The sequence below is a fragment of the Parus major genome, chromosome 11 (assembly GCF_001522545.3).
Source record: "Parus major isolate Abel chromosome 11, Parus_major1.1, whole genome shotgun sequence".
Lineage (NCBI taxonomy): Eukaryota > Metazoa > Chordata > Aves > Passeriformes > Paridae > Parus > Parus major.
In genome coordinates, this window is record NC_031780.1 from 89,170 (window position 1) to 106,183 (window position 17,014).

A 17,014-nucleotide genomic window follows, 5' to 3' on the forward strand; every position below is an offset into this window, starting at 1 on the left:
TAAGGCTGAGAACCTGGTGAGAAGCAGGCTGAGGAAAGAAGTGTACAATGGTATCAGAGGGTTTCTCCTGCTATTACAATTCCCTTCTCTTGCTTCATGACTCTAGTCCTCCTCCAGAAGCTTTCACGTGGGGTATGCAGCCCCTATCCTCTCACCCGTTGTTGTGCACAGGGCCTCCCAGGACCAAAGCATGAACACACAACTCAGCATTTCGTATTCTAGAAATATGAATTTTTTATATTGTGAAAAACGAGGTTCACATAATTTTTACAGAATTTAAAAGTTTAATAAAAAAGACAATTAGGAGAAAAAAATAAAGTACACAGATACGGCCGGGTGTCTCTGCATTCAGCCAAGAGAACACACCTTACTAACAAAGGGTTGTCTCTTAAAAATAGAATCCTACTACATATCCATAAATTCTCATACATATTCAGACATTCTTCTTAGGATCTTTGGTGTTCTTCTGTTTAGTTTTCTCTTGCCCCCTTCCCAATAGATCAATCCTCTTGGCGTCATCGAGATTTACATTCCCTGATACCAGAAATGCAATAAATTCCTCCCCGCAGAGTTCTGGTCATTGCTGTCTTCATCTGGATAAGAGAGTTTACAAAAAAAAAAAAAAAAAGAGTCTCCAGCTATCTTTTTCAGTCTTTGGGTTACACAAACAAAAGTAGTTTTTGTTGTAATGCTATGTCATAGCTTAACATCTATGTATTATACCACTATTTCTAAGTTTCATTAATAATAGAAATAAAGAAGACTATATTATTACAGTGAAATTTTCTAATCTTATACATATAATATTCATTATAATACTTGCAAAAAGCCAATAATATGATATGCATTTATAACAAAAGGAATATGAATCATCCTTCTACGGTGAAAGAGGCAGCAATACCCTGCAGGATGCATTTCTGCCAGCAAGGCTGCTGTTTCTCTGGACTGTCAGGCCCTATGCTCCTCACTAGCACCCCGCCCCACTGATTTGCCTTCACCCTCTGTAGTTTGCTTCTCTGGCCCATACCTGCTACATACCTCTTCAGCTCCCTCTTTTTTGTATAGCTTGAGCAATTGATAACTATCTCTTTCCACTGGAAGGAGAAACTAATGGTAACTTCAGCATTTTTTATAGTACTTTGTACGGTACCAGGGCTCCCAGAGTCCCATTTCTGTGAGCAGAGGGGAAGCCAGTAAGACCAAGCAGTTCAGCTTCCAGACTGAGCAGCAGTCACAAAGCAGGACTGACAAACAGCTGTGTGAGGGGAGCACAGACTCCAGCATTGCTGCTCTGACAAACCTGTCTCTGTCAGGCTGCAGGGAGATCATACACAAGAATACTTTTGCCAATTCAGGGTGCACTGCTGCAGGGACAGACACCTAACTAGTACTCTGCATAAAATTCCACCAGCATTGGTAACAAATCACTTCACTTGTTACCTCCTTATATTTTGCTTTGTTTCCAGCAATTTGTATCTGCTTCTTTCAGACACTGGTACAGCACCAGCCAGTTCAGGTTTTGTGTGTATCCTAATCTCTTTTTTCTTTTCTCATAATCTTTGCATAAGCAGAGCAGAAAAATTAGCTCCAAAAAAACCCAGCTATGCTCTCCAAAGCTGTGCAAACACTGTGTTTAAGAGCCAGAAAGATGACACAGTACAAAATGAGTGGCTCAAAGCCAGTAACAGGGTGATTAAAAAATTTACAGCAGCTACAGTTATCTGCCTGTATTCAGGATCAATTTTGATTTGATCACAGAAATAAAAATCTGAAATGCAGTGAAACTGCACAGTCTAGCTAGAGATGCCTATTCTGGAAAAGCATCCTGTGTACTGCAAGTGGTTTGTAGGATGCTCTTGCCACCTGTGTGAGCTGGGCTTTGCAAATTGGAGTACTGGCATCTAGGGGCTGTCTGATCTCTGTATTTCTTTTGGAAGGGGAACAAGGTGGGCTCCTGCAGTGGAGGATGGAGGGCCTTACAGCAGGGACAGTGACCCTACCTAGGCTCCTGGTAGAACTCTCCTCTGCAAGCCCTCTGGGCAGATTGAAAACAGCTGTGTTAACACACCTTAATGAGCACCATCTCCTACTGTTTTGCCATTTCCCTCCATCAAGAAAACCAGGGAATGTAAAAACCAAATGCTTTCACGACTATGGCATCTTATGTGCTTCCCACAATGCCAGCACCTGAAAATGCACTGCAGCAAGCTGACAGCAGCTGTGCTGGGCACAGCAGACTGCACTCCCCAGCACTCCCACCGACCACTGCACTGTTGGGAGGGGACAGAGTCCAGCAGGTACAGGAGCCTTTGCTTGCTCAACCTGGGGACTGAGTCCATTGGCAGCACATTGAGAGATACAGAGTGCACTCCAGGTTTATGGGGAGTTAGAAGCACCAGTGAGCTACAGGCCCAACAGCCACAATGAAAGACTTGTAACTCCTGTTACAGGTGCTGAGAGGAATGTTCCACAAAGTGTGAGTGTTACTGATTCCTGAGTACAGGCACAGTGAAAGAAAACATCTTGTCCAGACTTGTGTCTGTTTACATCCAGGTAAATATTATCCAGGTAAGGGCATATCCTGTGTTTGACTTATGACTTCAGAGACTTGAGCTGTTGCATGATATGTCACAGCAGCTGTCCTCCAACGGCCTTGGAGCCACTGGGCCAGTGACCAGCCAGTGGGGGTGGGGTGGCTTTATGAGATGACACTGAGAGCTTGAAGTGGATGGTGTGGGCAGCATCAGCACTTCCTTCTCACAAGAACAAGACAGGCCAGCCTTCTCATGACTGAATTGGAACCCCAATGATGGAAACCTACCATCTGCTGACTAATCTATTCCTGCAACAACTGCTCATCTCCTTATAAAACGGTGGAGCTGGAGTGTGTTTGAGAAACATTGAAGGTACCTAAAATACATCCCTTTTGCATCAAGCTAAGCTCTGTTTCCTGACCACGCCAACAGTAGATAGAGTGAACAAAATATTTATCTGCTCTTGACAGCAGATTTTTACAAGTTTGCAAGTTGTCTAGACACCTCTCTATTAACAAGCTTCCAAGCTGTTAACAGATGCTTGTTATTTCAAATGAGATGTCTGTGGTCAATTTTTTTCTCATAGGTTGTATTTCGAGAGATTTCTTTTGCTTTCTTCTGAATCCCCTCCAGCTGATCCACTTGCCTCTGGAAACACAGTGTTCAAGACTGAGGCCAAGTCAGTGCTGAAGTGGGGGGCAGAAGAATTTCTTCACACGTCCTACATGCGACATTCCTGTTCATACACCCTAGGAATGTTAGTTTTTTCGCAATAGGATGACATTGTGGACTTGAGTTCAGTTTGTCACTCGCAATAACCTCCAGTTCTTTTCTACATTACTGCTCTATCGTCATCATGCTGCACTCATTGTCCCTGTGATTATTTATTTATGTGGGACAGTCAATAAATCTGGTTGTGGTGTAAAGCAGTGATTGTGCTCCAGCTCCCAGCTGCCTCAGACTGGAGAAATACAAGGCAGTTCATGACTTGCTCCTACCACTTTACCCTCCAAGTTCCCAGGGAGGGCACTGAACCAGGTCAGAGCTCTTGGTCCATGGCAAGCCAAACCAGGCCCATCACTCCCTTAGCATAGCAGTGATTACCAGAAGTAGCCAGAAACAAAGAAACCAAAAATTATAATAATAAATAATTACAACGAGAAGCCAAAACAGTGGTGAAGATTAATATTGGTATTCTCAGCTTCTACTCTGCTGACTGGTATTTAAAAAAAATATTTCTTATATAAAGAAAGCTTTATCTCAGTTTGTTGGATGACAAGCTGCTGCACTCTGCATAAGAAACACTTATTTCACCCTTTCTTGTGACTCGTGATTATTTGACTTAGTTCCTCATGTCCCTTTCACGTCAGTTAAAAGCTCTACTAAGGAAAATGGCACTGTGCAGGACCCTAAAAGTTAACAAAGGGTTGCTAAAACTTTTAAACCCATCCAGCAAGGAGGCCTGCTTTCTGGCACGTCAACATGAGTGATACAACATATTCAGACGGAAAGGTATGTGCAACAGTCTCACTGCTGAGCACCTTCATTATCTCCAGAGTCCTTGTCCTAAGCTCCCTATGGAATCTCCATTTTCTAGCTTAGCACACAATTTCTGTCCCCTCTATTTAAACCGGGCATTGAAACAATAGCTCCTTTTTCTTTCTCTCTTACCTCAACCTAAGTAAATTTTAAGATGCACTTTCAGATCTCCAGTCCTTTCTGGAATCAGGTGAAGTGTTGAGGAGACTGTTTTCTCACAGTGCTGAGGGGCAGTCTATAGGGTTATTGCTGTTTCTCCTGTAGAGAAAGAAGGGTGAAACACTCTTACTGTTGCCACCGCTCTTACAGATGGAAAAAATGTATTTCTGCATCTTAGAGACAAATTTGGACCTCTCAGGGCACATATTCAGGTACTGTGCCTGAGACCTTACAGTGTAACTGTTTTCCCAAAAATGTGTTAATGTGTTTTCCTAAATGTAATGAAAATACTATTTTTTTTTTTTTTTCTGTAAAAGCAAAGAGCTTTTACAGGCAGTGTTTGGTCAAACTCTTGAATAAAAGCATTTTCTCTGAATGTGGAGTTTTCTGTATTTCCAAATTGTCCTGCTGTTTACTTTTCTTCCTTTCCTGAATCAGCTCTGTCCTTACCAGCCCTGAGAATTGCTGACACTTGTGCATGGGTGAGATCCTGGACACCTGACTTCCATCCAGCCACTACTAATAACCACAGGAGTAACTTGTCACCTCCTCTGCTGGCAGGTGATGGCTGCTGTGCTGAGGTCTGCCAGGATGGGAGGATAGACTAGCAGCAGGACATTATCGTCAGTAAAAGGGTCCCATCATATAGTCTGAAGTGGCCTTCGGCAAAAAAAAGACACATAAAGGGTCTATTTGGTTGTGTATGGCTAAGTACAACGTAATGTATCTAAAGAAAATTACCTGAAAGTGGTCTGCCAAGGGCTGAACTGGAATCTGCACTGCAGGACAGATTCCAAGGTGTTAGTGACTGTAGCTGAAAACACAGGCTCTGTGCTGGGGCAGTTGGAGAAGCAACAAAATGCTGTGCATTGCCAGGACAAGACAGAGACAGTTGTTTTGCTGTGATGTAAGCTGCTGGTGCACTTATGTCTTGAGTGCCGCATGGAGGTGCAGTCAATGCTTCTCACAGGATGGCTTTAGGGGAGTTAGGGCAGGCCCAGAGACTGGGAGTGGGGTTGCATAAGGGAATAGAGAGGCATGGACAAAGTTTACAGAGGCACGAGGTGGCAGAAAAGCTTAATAAACAACACTCACCAAAACTCACAGCACAGGAAAAAGTAGAACTTGGACAATTGTGAAAATTTAATTAGTCACATTTAATTATATTAGTAACTAAGAACTAAGTTTTGTATTAGTTACAAACTTAGTTTCCAGTGGGCACTAACAAGCCTGTTCTGTGGCAGTGGGGGAACCTCGAGAGGTTATCGCCACAAGGGGCTGCGGGGTGTCGCAGTGGAAGCGAAGGGGACCGGGCACACGCCAACAGCTGGTCAACCGTGCGCAGGTGCCGGAACACCGCGCACCTGCAGACGGGGAAGGGCCTGGCCGGGCCGGAGTTTCCACCACTTCAGAGAAGCGCCGGCGGGGCTGAGGCGAGCGGACGAGATGGAGTTCACCGCGCCGGCAGCACCCCGGGGCGGCCCGGCCCGGCCCCCCGTACCCAGCGTCGGCGGAGCGGGGCCGCGCCGGGCCATGGCGGAGCTTGGCTGGCCCCGTGCCGCCCGTGGGGGACGCGCCGGGGCGGGCGGGCGGTGAGGGCAGCGGGGGTTAAGGGCAGCGGGCGGTGAGGGGGGAGCGGGCGGTCAAGGCGGGGATCGGGCGGGCGGCCGCGAGAGGTCCGGCTCGGGGCCGGGGCTGAGCGGATCGGACTAGCAGCGGCGAGGGGCCTGGGGACGCTTCACTGCCATCATCTCTCCTTAGCGCCCTACCCGGACCAGAGGCAGAGGGGCCGCGGGGAAGCCGCGCTGTGCCGGGGTCGCCGGAGCGCCGCCGCTGCCTGTACCTGCACACGGGCCGGGGTGAGCGCGGCCTGCGGGAGCCGCTCCCTCCGTCCTGCGGAGCGCAGCCGTCTGGCCCGGCTCCCTCTCGGGTGCTGCTCTGTGGCCGCAGACTCACCTCGGCTTCCCCTCCAGCCTGCTGCCAGGTGGTGGAAGTCCTGCTCGCCGCCCTGATCCTGGTCTGCAGCTCCGTGTCCTGTGGCTCGGCGGGAGGATACACCGGCCTCCCCGCCCTGGGGGGCATCTACTACTACCAGTACGGCGGGGCCTACAGCGGCTTCAGCGGAGCGGATGGGGAGCGAGCCCAGCAGCTCGACCAACATTTCTACCTACTGAAGCTGCCCACTGCAAGGGCAGCGATGGCCGTGGGAGGGTGTCTCCTGGTCTTCCCTTGTGTTCTTATTTTGGTTGGCGTTCTGCGGGTCTCGTGGCACTTCCCAGCATGGCTGCTAATTGAATGCGCCCTGTACATAGTGACTGCACTTGGCACAGTGCCTGCACTGTACTTTTTCCTCCATTCTCTGCTGAGCGTTTATAATTCACCAGTGTGCAAAGAGAGAGAGCAGCTCTATCAAAGCAAAGGCTATCAGGGCTTCTGGTGCAGCCTGCATGGGGCAGAGATTGCTGCTGGCCTCTTGGGTTGCATGGCTGCTATGGCATACCTGCTCAGTGCAGGCCTAGCTGTCAGAGATTACAGGACAGTTCATGAACAGAAACAGAAGCCAGTGCACCTATAAGAACTTCCAAATGATTCCTCTACTCCAGTAATGGTCTTGATTTTTGCCAGTCTCCTTACTGAGATGAAGTAGTATGCTTTCCTTTCTTCTGGACAGTGCAGCCTTAATGCTACAGAACGCTCACCAAGTTGGCATAGATGTAAATATGGTAGAGTCAGGCCATTCCTAACTTGAATTTGCATTATTGAATTATTAGTGGCTCAAAGTTGATGCAATGGGTTGTCTCCTTCACAGGCAGCCCTTCCATCCCTCTCTCAGGTGTCCACTTCTCCAGTGAGGCCTTGCTACAAGTACTGCCACTACATGTTTCTGCCAATGAACAGCTTTTTGTAGCTGAAACCATGTTTACAAAAGGCATATGACTTTGCTGAGAAAAGAGCTCTTAAAAATAAGTGATCGAGGCCCACGGTTGTGACAGATAAATACTGCTTCCTGGTAGGTCTCTTGGAATTAACAGACCAGTGTGAACATGACATTTATAAGGCCATGAAAAAATCCTGAAAAACCTCGCAAACTCAGTCTAACTTGTGGTACAATGACTTTTCAAACTCTTGGAGAGGGCGCATTTTTGTATGAAATCGTCTTTTTATATAACATATATACAAGAGTTTTGCTTAAAAAGATGCCCTGAATTGGAAAAATCAGACAAAAACTTAATGAGATCAAATGGGTGATTGAATATAGAAGTATATTGTTTTTGAAATATGTTTTCAATGTACAAGTTGCAGAAATGAGATACTTTTTTTTTTAAAAAAAAAACTTTTATAGGAAATTTAACTGGGAAAAGTAGCACTAGAATCACCAACTTGTGCATCAAAATGAAATGCCACTTCAGAGCAGTGTCCATTATGTGCATTGTTCATATGATGATGGAACCACCACAGTCTCACAAATGAGTTCTGTCCATATTACAAAAACTAAACATAACAGAAACATGCTTTGCCTTGGACATAGCTCTTCTTTCACTGGCATCAGTGACTAAATCCTCAAAATTACCAAAACCATGGAACACTATTAGAACTAGAGACATTCACGTAAAACAGATGCCAAATAGGAACACACTAGGTGCTTTGGGGTTTGTTTGATTTCTCTTGTCTTTTAGTATCGAGTGTCTCAGCACAGGGATTTACATGGACAGTCCACTGTGGTCCTGTTTCTGTTAACATTACTGTATTTCCCCTTACTGCAACTACTTCTAGAACTAGAGAGAGCAAGTTCATAGGGCAGAATTCCTCTAGCAGGAAACAGAGATCTGGCTTAATTGGTAAGCCTAATTCTACCCCCACAGTGTTCTGAAAGAAGTTTTTATATGAAAGGCTGATGAGTGAAGTAGCACACAGAGCTCAGTGAATAATCTGCAGCACAGCTGCTGCTAGGCACAGCTATCTTTGACTGGGATATTGCAGAGACTTCTTCCAGCACAGTAACAGAATCAGAATAAGCTGTTAGATAAAAGTAAAAATCTTTATTGCTAAGTCAGCTGAAAATTCAATGCAAAAATACTCTTCCTTCCTGAACTTTTCTATACATCTGAATAAAGAATCAATGGACTAGTGTTTTCCAATAGTCTTACATTATTTGCCTTTCCAAAGCAATACATAGTGCTGAGGATGCATTCATTAGACAACCAACTCCCATACACAATAAAAACAGGGATTGTTATAGGTGCATGCTAGAGTGGGATACAGAAAATATCTCTTTTTTAAAAACAACAACAAAAAAAAGGCATGAAAAAGGATTATTTAGTAAACAGTTGGTACACTGCAGTATTTAACATGCGCCAGGTCACATGAGTCATTAAAAAAAGGTAACATTTTAAAGTGTGAAAAAAGAGGAAAAATACAGTTAAGTCTTCAGAGAGCAATAGAACAGCAGACAATGATTGCATGAGACCAAAGAGGTGACCTGCCTGAAGAAAGGCCTTTGGCAAGTAACGCAAAAGCCACCAGCATCCATCTGGAAAGAGTGCAGAAACCCCACAGGTCCAAAGCCTTAGGTGTGGCTCAAGGTCCTGTGTACCATGGGAAAGATTTCAGACTTCACAGCAGCTTGTCCCCGAGAGAGGGAAATACTTCCTCTTTCTTGGAACAGGATGTTATCCTCCTGTCTAACTGAAGATTCTGGTCTGGTATGAACAGTCTGTGATGCTGTCTCCATTGGGCATGTTTCTTGTTCTGAGAGCAACTTGGAGGCTGTCTCTTACCTTTAACACCTGGGCCCCAGCAACCCACCACTCAATATAACCTTTATGGGTTCCTTTTATAGAAACCTTTCTGGAGAGGAGAGGACAGGACAGGACAGAGCAGTGCCTCCAGAGTACCTTTCTCAGCAAACATGCTTATCAGCAGATCCAGAATTACTGAAGAGATGGACCAGTGAACTCAGCCTCACACAGCTGTGGCTTCGTGCAGTGTGGCAGGACTTGCGTTGCTTAGCAGGGACAAAACAGCCTGAGGACCTCAAGGTGAGAACGTCTCTCTAACAGCAAGTCTGCAAATGACTGGGACATTCTCAGTGATGTGATTATGTGATGATCACATAGTGTCTCAGGGAAGGGACAGCAGGGTAACTGGGAAGACACTTCCTCTACACCCTGCTGCGAGTCATTCAGTTGACTCGCTCTTTCAAACCTATTCCACCTACAGGAGTGCTCCTTGGGAGTTTGAAATCTAAGGTAGTGTTAATAAATAAGGTAGGGGAGACACAGAGGGAGGCAGGAAAAATAAAGGTAGTGGAGGGAAGCACTGTTCTATGAGTTTTCCTCACCAGACAGATGAAGATAACCCAGCCATATCACTGTCTGACCAATGCCAGAAAAAACCCCATTTCTTTGGATGACAGTGACCCTGAAACATGTCTCAGCAGTTGCAATCTTGTGTGAGAAAATCCAAGACATTTACATGAAAAAATGATGCCAGTGTCTTTGCTGACACCCAAAACTGGCCTAGGAAAAAGCAGCAATTTTTGTGATGAACAGGCACTGTTTTTAGTGCATGAAAAAGATTTTGGATGACTGGAGAAAAAGCATCACAATGCCATGGCAGAAATGGTGAAGGAGAAGTTTAATCCTCGGAAGAAGCATATGGAAAATATGCAGAAGCTGCTTGAGGACACCAGTGCTTGTCTTAGTCAAAGTGAGGAAGATTATTTGGAACAGGTAAAGTCAACTCAGCCTGTGCTGCCCAGAGTTCATAATACCAGCTTCAGAGAAATCTGTGGATTCTGCCTTGAGTGTAAGATAACAAGCCATGTCTTCCATGACAGTTCATACCCAGAGAAAATAGGAGCTGGCTGTATGTAAACCCCCTTTCTGCTTCAAAACCAGAAACAGCACTGGAGAAGTCTAAGTAGGAATTCCCGCTGTTCCATTCTGCCACTAACTTTAAGAGGTGCAGCTCAGAAATCTGCATGCTCCATTGCAGAGCTGTGTTTTCCTTAGTCCTTCAACATTGAGCTAGGTAGAGCCATCCATTACTAACTCCTTGTGGCAATTCTGCACACAATACCACTGGTTCAGACTGGCAAGGACACACTGGACTTTCCAAATCAGTGCAAGAATTCGAGACCTGATTTGCATTCACATGTGCCCCTTGGGAGTGCAGGGTTTGTCAGTTTTACTCAGAAATGAGGTTTCTGCATCAGTCCCGTACTGAATGGGGGCTGTTCCACAGCCCCTTCAGACAGCAGAAAGTGTGAGGCTAGTCACAGATATTTGGTAAAATTATCACCAGTGACAGAATCAAAAGTTGCATCCCAAATACATTGGGATGAACCTTTCCTGCATACTTACATGATGATAACATGAAAGAGTTTTGGGGTTTAGCATTAGAATCTTTTCTGCAGTTGTTTCTCTGCCTAAAAGACTCAAATGCTGTTGTTTCTGTAATTTTAAGAATTAGCTTCAACTCCCAGTTCCAAATGAAATAGATGTTTAAACAACCAAAAATTGTGAGAGTTTAAACTTTAGGAAAAGTTGGGTTGTTTTGTGATTACACTGCATCTAGCACAAAGTATAAAACGTTGCTCCTCATGCATGATAAAGATACCTTTTTCTCCTAGTGAGAAGAAATTCAAGGTGCTCTGAAATCTCACTAAAACTCCATTAGATTTTGTCAAAAGATCTATATTGACAGAATTCCACAAATAGTCTGCACAGTACTTCCTTCTGAGCAAGGCCCAAATTTGATCCAAAAATAGACAAAACAAGCCTCTCAGATCTCTTCAAAAGAAACTTTTAAGTTTTCTTCTTAAATATAATTAATGAAGAAAAGGCACTAGCCCACATTACAGTCAGGATTATTGCACCACTGACATGACAGGAACAGGTGCTATCCAGCTTTGTCAGAAAGGAAGACAGATCTGCATACTACAGAGGCAGTGGTCTGCACAACCCTTATACAAGATGACAACAACAGGCAGCCAACTTACACCCTGCACCAAAAGTCCTAATGGAAACACGTGGCATCTGAGTGCAGACTAACCAGTTCATCATTAGTGGGACTGTTTGAAACATTTTTTTCAGAGCTGATAAAAATGTTAATAAGATGAAAAGTTTAGTTTTTGTTTCTGTGCTGAAAGCTAAGCAGGAACAAGTACACTTTCACCTTATTTGTGGCCAAATTCGGCACACACTATGAAATGCTGTTTGCTCTGAATTTGAAATATGACTCCTTTTTCCAGAGGCAAGCAAAGATGCTGTAGCTGACAATGGAGAGGTTTATGCTGATGGAAAAGAGCACTGGATGCTTCTGCCAGTCTTAGAGCAGCCCACCACTGTTTACAGCTTGGCTCCTCTGACGGAGCACTGAGACAAACACAAGCTCCTGGCTTTATCCCATGTCTTCTGGATACAGGAAGCCTCTGCTGTCAAGCATCCATGATGAAGGTGGCCAGGTTGCTGCTGAGGTCGGTCTGCGCTCTGCAGCTAAGAAGCACGAGATCTATACATTACCTTAATCAACCAGTCCTGAGCTGATAATTCCTGTGCTCCATATAAAATGCATTGGTTAGCACCTGCTTATCAGTCAGCTATGTATTTTCTCATCCTGCACAGAATGATCCCACCATAACCCTCATTCTCCCCTACACCAGTGCTCATCAGAACACTGGTACCCTGAGACCCCTACTACCCTAAGAACATCCACTGGGAAAAGGCCACAGCATACCTGCTGTGGAGTGCTTTCTCCCCTAACCCTAAATAATAAAGTGCTGGGCTTTAAAAGGACAGCTTAAGTGCAATAAATAAAAGTGCTTGCAATTAATGTAGGAAACCATTCTTAAGTCAGCTTCATTGCAACTGGCTGTATTCTTTAAAGAAATAACCAAGTCAGGTGCTGGGGAGGAGGGTGGGACACTGCATCAGAAATATTCACAGGACTCCAAACACTGACCATTTCTCCCTCAGCAGCCTCCTCACTCCAGACACACATACACCAGTCCCTTTTCCTGCAGAGCTGGAAGAACCTCAGGGTTCAAGGACTTACCAGATAGTCCCTAACACAGAGCTCAGCTGCTGATCGGTGTGCTCATAGAACAACTGAGACCCTACAGAGGTTAAGTGGACAGCCCAGACGCTGGCCTTCCTGATTCTTCCTCAACTCCATTAAGGAAGCAGCAGGTGCCTGTACTCCTTGCAGATCCCAGCTCCCTCAGAGGGCAAGACAGCCCTTATGAAACAGAGCTTCCCGGGACAGACAGTGTGGGAGTGGTACTCGTAGAGTTTACAAAGCTGTGTCAAACTCCTCTGGCAGGGGTGCTGCATGTTCTTTCAGCTCATGATCTGCTCCGTCCTCCTGGTGTTGCTTCATTTGTTCCTTTACTTCCTCTTCCAGATCAGGTGGGACCACAAATTGATCATCTGGCTCCATCTGGGATGGAGCAGCAAAATAGCCTGTCTTCTTCTTGGGTGCCTCTGTTGCTACTTCAATGAGGTTGAGGCTCTCCTCCAAGGGCACTATGGAGCCATTGGAAAGCTTCTTTCCATAAAGACAACATGTGGAAAGGGATTTTTGGAGTTCACACTTCTCCTTGACCCCTCTCTGCACAGTGTTGCTGTTCACACTGTTCTGCCTCCGAATGATGAGTACAAGACCAGACTCATCCTCTGGCCTTGGAGTAGAAGAGCTGTACTCTGCAGCAGGATGTTCTAATTCCAGACCCTTTCCTTTACAACAGTGGATGTCCACCTCTACCTCTACTTTACTGCCATTTGTCATCACACCTTCCACAGGCTGCTCATCATCACTATCTAGACCATTGTCAGACTGGTTACTAGAGAAAGTGGCACTGGAAGGTTGGCGCTGAAAGACGCTTGTGGGGGGCACCGGATGTAGGCTGCAACGTCGCTCTTGTCGTGATAGCAAAGTGCCATCAAGACCAACAGCACTGTGTTCATCTGATGCAGTAGAGCCCACCTCACTGCTAACCTCAGAGGCAGACAGTTCACTGCTGAACTCTGAAGCAATTCCACTGCTACAAGAAGGTGTTGCTGCTTTGGTGGTGGTAGAACTAAATCCCCCAGGGCCTGTCAGAGTGAGGCTGTGCATCTCACATGTGCAGTTGTCCTCACTGATATTCAGACATACCACCATTGCACCAACATTGTCTTGGCAACCATAGCTTTGGGCTAAAGTGCAGAGTTTCTTTGCAGCAGCTAGGGGATCGTGTAGGTGCCGCACAGCTGAGACAGCTTCTGCATAAGAAAGATGTTCCCAGAGAGCTTTGTTCCCTAGAAGTAGCAACTCATCTTGTACAGTCAGTGGAATGGAATTGACATGTGGTTTGGGCAGGATCCAAGGATGCAGGTATGTGCAGCCCAGCATCCGAGTACAGCAAGTCACACCATTGACTTTATTGTCCTGCAGACAAAAGAAACAAAGCAGTAGCATTGGATGTGCTATTAGGTCATTTAGAAAGCAAACTTTCCATTGCTCATATGCTGGTTTGGAGCCTTGAGAAATGCTGCAGCACTGGAGAAGGGGATGTAGGAGCAGGTACTACAGCACAGACATTCACTATACCTGATGACCAGGTACAATAACTGCCGTCACCCATGCTGGCAATAACACACTTTTATCCCACTAGACATTTTGTTGCACCCTGAAGAATTATAGCAGACTATTCTGAAATGTGTAGCTAGACTACCTCCAGTACACTGATCAGAGAGTCCCACTGATTAGTCTTATGTGAAACTTATTTAGTACAAGTGAGATAGTGACTTTTGACTTTCTCAGTGCAAGACAGATTACCCAGATATTAAACTATTTCTCTGTATTATCTGAACTATTTCCCTCCTTATTAATATATAACTGCATTCTTCATTGTGGACACTACATCCTGAGGAAAAAAAGAACACGTAGGTAACTCAAACTGTTTCTGTAACCTGGATGTATTACCCCCTTCTGCTAGATGGTCCCCAGGCAAGCCTGGCAGCGGTCTCCCATAAAGAGAAGTGCTCACAACCCTTAGTCCCTTTTCCAAGTCAGTGTTTTGAATTGAATTTCAGTGTTCTTAATTTCTCTATCCTCTGGGTGTCAACACTGCTGCTACTGCCAAGAATGAAAACCCAGCACATGAGATGCACAGGGAAGTCTCTTAAACAATAATTTCACTTTTCTTTTTCAGAATCCATTGAACCAGTTTTTAAACTATTTAACATGCTACATTAATCGCATAGTTATTTTCAGTCAGAATGCTGTGCTGCAGTGTTACAACGCCTTGAAGAGCTATAACACAGTGACACATTAAGCTTATGAAAAATACTTCTACCTAGCAACTTAATACTTTTAAAAAGACACACTGAGCATAAAACTAAAGTGATTGGCACTGATTTCTCAATATCTTTACCGATGTGTTTTTCCCTCTCTTTGGAACTTCCCTGTTATTTCCAAGCGTTTAGAAAGTTAACCTTTACAGAGTTCTCTAGAAATAATTTTAATACTTTTGCATACTACATGTCATCCTGCACCCATAGTTCTTAGGCCAGAGTGTTTTAGGAACATGCAATTTTGAACAGCTAATCAGCAAAAGAAGCAGAGCAGGAAGCACTAGACAAGTCATTCAGAACCTTCATGTCACCCTCTCCCCTGTAATGTTATGCAGACAGCCAAGATCATGTATTTTTACCAAGCTTTTATGTGAGCGTGGAAGCTGAAGTGAAAAGGGTCCAAACCAACCTCTGTTATAATGGCTTTTTGCTCCTTGACTCTCCTGGCTTCTTCTGAACATTGTTCAAGGCTGAAGACTTTGGAGAGAGGCAGCGCTTTTCCGCTTCGGCACAGAACAGCTTGGCACGTTCCCACATTGGCCACCACCAGAGAAAAGTTGCTGGCTGGATCAGCCACCTCATTACGAATGTAGCAAAGGACAGCAGAGGAACCCAGCTTCTGCCCAGCCATGCCCAGCTTCCTGTTGGAGGACAAGGTGTAGGAGGCTCCAGACTCTACTGACAGGCATTCTGGAGGGCTGCCTCACCCCACCTAACATACTGATATACCTATGCAAATCCCACCAGGACCAGCTTGCTCACTGTCCTACCTGTGGGAGACCAAGAAGGTGTTGGACATGAACATGGTGTCAGACTGCTGTACCTCCTCCAGGAGCACATCGGCCATGGTGCACTGTAGCAAGCGTGGCAGTTCTTCGTTCTTGTCACCATCAAACATGCCATACACAGCCTCCACCCCCTCTGCAAAGCTCCCCAGTGCCAGGGATGACACACAGAGCCTGTCAGAGAAGCATACAAGCAAAGTTAGTATATCTCAAAAAAGTATCTTATTCTTAAAACCACAGCCATTGGGCACCTTGCTGTGAGCGCCATTCTCACAAGGCAGCAAAGCCACTGTCCCTACATTCACTAGTCTGGGAGATGTACAGCTGCATTTTATGTTTTTGAACTCTAAAACCCTCCTTGACCACATGCAGGAGAGGGCAACAGGCACAGCTGTCAAGAGAAAAAGCATCTTTTCTGGAGAGGGAAGGAGAGTCCAAGTGTACCGAGATAAGTGTGAAAATTGAGGCAAAAGGTAAGGTGGAGACATGAGTTACCAAGACTTAGTAAGAGATCTGGAGAGACAAAGGGATTATTGAGCTCTTGGGTAAAACAGGTTAGCTTGAGTGCTCAGCAGTGCACTCTGCCCAGCATCCTGTGAAGACAGTGTCAGTGTTCAGCAGACCAAAATACTCACTTATTTCTTTGGCCTGCCATCTCAGCTACTCCGTGACTCCAGAAGGCAGAAGTGAGTGCCGAGTCTGCCGTGAGGGAGGGCTTAGCATCAATCTTCAGTGTGGTAATGTGACTACAGAGAGAACAGAAGTTATGCTTTTCTAGAACCTGCTGAACAGGCCTTAGGACCTTGTCCAGCCTAGAGTTTTAGACAGCAGTCTGTGGAAAGAACTGCATCAAGGAGAGGAGTTAAAGGTCTACGTCTTCTGGAGATGTCTGGCTGCTTATTCCAGTGACACCTGGCAAAACCTCATACCACCTGAAAAATTCCTTGATCTGATGTTTCAGACTGAGACTTTTCCCTTCCCAAAGACAGTAGGTCTCAGCTGCCTCAGGCAGGGAACACTATCCCACTATGCAGTGATAGAGTGCTTTTACTTTACTATCCCATTCTCTCTCCTGGCAAGGGTTACCCTTCCCTGTGCAGGTCACTAGTGGGTTGACATGTCAATTGCTCACCTGAAGATATCCAGTGTCTTGTGTTCTAACACCAGGTTTGTGTTTCCACTCAGATCCAGCTCTTGCAAGGCACCTGGCAGTGCCTCAGGGATTAGGATTTCAGTTAACTCATTGCAGCTCAAATCCACAAACTGCAGTAGCAACAAACAACATGAAAATACTCTTTTGTTGTGTCATGTCATCAGTTACTCCAGTGCTCCTTACAAACATCATACATGCTACTTCTTGTATCTCACACACAGGCCATGAAAATGGATCTGACTTGTCAGAAGAAGAATGATTTATACGCAACCTGCAATAGCCACGACTCCAATACTGACAGACTAGGTCACACCAAAGATAAAAAAAGGCCTCTATATGAAAACCTGCCTAGCTATATAAAACTGCCCACTGTCTCAAATGCAAGAAACCAGAAATGTCAGAGACAGGGTAAAAGTGAATGAGATGATCTTTGATCAACTCAGAAAGGTGAGAGGTCTAGAATGCATATTCTGTTGATCAATCAAAGTCATAGAACCACAGAAT

At 45.2% G+C, this 17,014-nt stretch overlaps 2 protein-coding genes across 9 annotated transcripts in view; one reads left to right on the forward strand and one right to left on the reverse strand.

Moving 5' to 3' along the window:
• Positions 1-264: 264 nt before the first annotated feature.
• Positions 265-17,014, reverse strand: part of PHLPP2 (PH domain and leucine rich repeat protein phosphatase 2) — a 42,236-nt gene continuing 25,486 nt past the window's right edge. For 4 of the 8 annotated variants that reach the window (XM_033517318.1, XM_015640008.2, XM_033517319.1 and 1 more), the window contains 5 exons: positions 16,490-16,620; positions 15,993-16,103; positions 15,343-15,531; positions 14,982-15,213; positions 8,258-13,664 (listed from right to left, as the gene is read on the reverse strand). In XM_033517318.1, the coding sequence (XP_033373209.1) occupies positions 12,528-13,664; positions 14,982-15,213; positions 15,343-15,531; positions 15,993-16,103; positions 16,490-16,620 (1,800 nt within the window). In that variant the 3' untranslated portion in view covers positions 8,258-12,527. Of the gene's footprint in view, positions 594-4,205; positions 4,332-8,257; positions 13,665-14,981; positions 15,214-15,342; positions 15,532-15,992; positions 16,104-16,489; positions 16,621-17,014 lie in introns of those variants that run through there. The other 4 variants (XR_004499155.1, XR_004499156.1, XR_001523724.2 and 1 more) reach the window with 4 other exon arrangements.
• On the forward strand, positions 5,605-8,360 carry MARVELD3 (MARVEL domain containing 3). Its single transcript, XM_015640012.3, has 3 exons — positions 5,605-5,824; positions 5,994-6,091; positions 6,206-8,360. The coding sequence occupies exons 1-3, from the start codon at positions 5,679-5,681 to the stop codon at positions 6,805-6,807; spliced, it is 846 nt and encodes a 281-aa protein (XP_015495498.1). The 5' UTR covers positions 5,605-5,678; the 3' UTR covers positions 6,808-8,360.

Bases quoted from the DNA above. Each gene is read 5' to 3' on its own strand.
- MARVELD3 (XM_015640012.3), top strand. From the start codon at position 5,679: ATGGAGTTCACCGCGCCGGCAGCACCCCGGGGCGGCCCGGCCCGGCCC. The intron at 5,825-5,993 runs GTGAGGGCAGCG...ATCTCTCCTTAG, and splicing joins CGCGCCGGGGCGGGCGGGCG to CGCCCTACCCGGACCAGAGG. The intron at 6,092-6,205 runs GTGAGCGCGGCC...CTTCCCCTCCAG, and splicing joins GTACCTGCACACGGGCCGGG to CCTGCTGCCAGGTGGTGGAA.